This window comes from Pediculus humanus, genomic scaffold, assembly GCF_000006295.1.
Source record: "Pediculus humanus corporis 1103172107463 genomic scaffold, whole genome shotgun sequence".
NCBI classification, from domain to species: Eukaryota; Metazoa; Arthropoda; class Insecta; order Psocodea; family Pediculidae; genus Pediculus; species Pediculus humanus.
Genome location: NW_002987083.1, coordinates 16,871 through 18,971, shown reverse-complemented (window position 1 = coordinate 18,971; position 2,101 = coordinate 16,871). Strand labels below are relative to the sequence as shown.

At 19.5% G+C, this 2,101-nt stretch overlaps 2 protein-coding genes across 2 annotated transcripts in view; one reads left to right on the top strand and one right to left on the bottom strand.

The window, feature by feature from the left end:
* Phum_PHUM116550 (LIM domain transcription factor LMO4, putative) overlaps window positions 1-695 on the bottom strand; it is a gene marked incomplete at both ends in the record, with an annotated part of 1,626 nt that extends 931 nt beyond the window's left edge. Inside the window, 2 exons of the mRNA XM_002424124.1 lie at window positions 362-423; window positions 683-695. Coding sequence (XP_002424169.1) covers window positions 362-423; window positions 683-695 — 75 coding nt within the window. The remainder of the gene's footprint in view (window positions 1-361; window positions 424-682) is intronic.
* Window positions 696-1,080: 385 nt separating this feature from the next.
* Phum_PHUM116540 (uncharacterized protein) lies at window positions 1,081-1,400 on the top strand (the record flags this gene model as incomplete). The annotated part of the gene is made up of 2 exons (XM_002424123.1): window positions 1,081-1,202; window positions 1,289-1,400. The coding sequence occupies 2 exons, from the start codon at window positions 1,081-1,083 to the stop codon at window positions 1,398-1,400; spliced, it is 234 nt and encodes a 77-aa protein (XP_002424168.1).
* Window positions 1,401-2,101: the final 701 nt, after the last annotated feature.

Here is a 2,101-nt window from a genome sequence, read left to right as displayed (position 1 = left end):
TTAACAATAATAATAATAATAATAATAATTTAAACAAACATGCATTTATATATACATATTATATAATTTTATAAAGACAAACAAGACAAACATAAAAACTTACCATTGTTTAAAAATATATATATATTTATTTATATATATATGATTATTGTTGATTATTCGGTCACACTAAAAATTTATTTTTTTTTAATTTTATACAAAGTCGGATTTAAAACAAAAAAAAAATAATAATAATAATAATAACAACAACAACAACAAAAAAAAAATATTATGAAATGCCAAAAAAAAAATACGATGACAAAAAAAAAATAATAATAATAAAAAAAAAAAAAACTGACAAATGACTGAGAAAATTCTTTACTTGTGAAAATTCTATTTCTTTATTTTCTGGCACACACACAGTGTTTGTTATTATATTTTCACCTGGCATTAATTATTATTATTATTATTATTAAAAAAAATGATAATGATAACCATATTTGTATTACGAATTAAAATGTTTTAATTTTTTTAAATTATTCCATATAAAGCATTATTATTATTATTATTATATAGGGATTAATAATTGATACAACGCCACGATCGCATTATGGAGATGATAACGAGGAAGTTAACGTCGTAGTAGACGACTACAACAACTACAACGATTACAACGAAAATAAAATAAAATTTGAAGAATTACTCATTGAAGCCATTAAAAATTTAGAAAAAAATTCCGATAAAAAATTAGATAATAAATCGGCAATAATAAGTTTAATTAACGATATTGAAAATTGTAAAGATTTAAAAAATTCCAGTAAATTTCCATGTGTTAAATATTATCATTTCAAACACGAAGATAACAATGGAGAAGTAAAAATAAATGATGATAATGATAATAATGAAGAAAAAATAAGGGAAAATGAAAATTTAAAAGATGTTAATAAATCGAATGATGAAGAAAATGATGAAGAGAAAAAAGAAAATGTTATTATTAACGAACAACAAAGAATGCTCAAAGTTATTTTCAAACCTATAAATAATAAAAAATCATATGATAAAAAAAAGAAAAATTTTTTATCAACTGGAAAAATTCAATTAATGTTAAATAATGATTTTATCGAAAATGCTAAAAAATATAAAAAAGAATTTTCCGAATATTCTAAAAATAATATTATGTATAAAAAAAGGGAAAATTTAAAACCATGGGAATTGGTCGAAAAGTAAGTTATCCATCGATCATCATACCTGATTATAATAATAATAATAATAATAATATTATAGCAAAAAAATTTTTGTTTTTTTACAGAGTGTCCGACATAATTATATTTGATATAATTAAAGAAATAGCGTCGGAATTTCAAAATGAAAATATATTGAAAAGATTATATGTTAACGAACTTTTGGAAATAACTAATTAACACAATAGCTAACATCATCGCACTCATTTTTTTTTTTTTTTTTTGCTTATTTGTAAATTAATAATAATTTATTGTATTTAAATTTTTGGAAATAAATAATCGTACATATACATAAAATTTTATTTTTAAACGTTTCTTTTTATATACCGAAACCTTACAATCAAAATCCACGCGGGGGGGGGGGGAAAGAGAAATGTACCTAATACAAACAGTTATACATATAAATACAATATAATATATATAATATTAAAAAAATTTGGCGTCCGCTTTAAGTTTGAGACAAAAATTTTTTTTAAAAATTACTATAAAAAAATAAGTACATCACAATAAATGCAATTAATGTGTATATAGTATATATGTGCGTTCATATTCATTTTTAAAATGTAAATTTCAAAAAATAATAATAATGATAAGTATTAAAAAAATTTTTAAAAATCCAGTCTTGATAAATTTATAGTTGAAACGACCAATTACAAATGATTATCTTACGACACTAAAAATCTACATATATATATTATAAATGATTGCACTCGTAAATCTATAATATAAAAGTATAAAAAATTATTATTATTAATAATAATTTAGGAACATTTAATTATTATTATTATTACAATTACATTGATTGAGCTCTAAGAGATTTTTTTTTTATATAAAAAATATATATAATAAATAAATACTTGATTTTATGAAGAAAAAAAAAA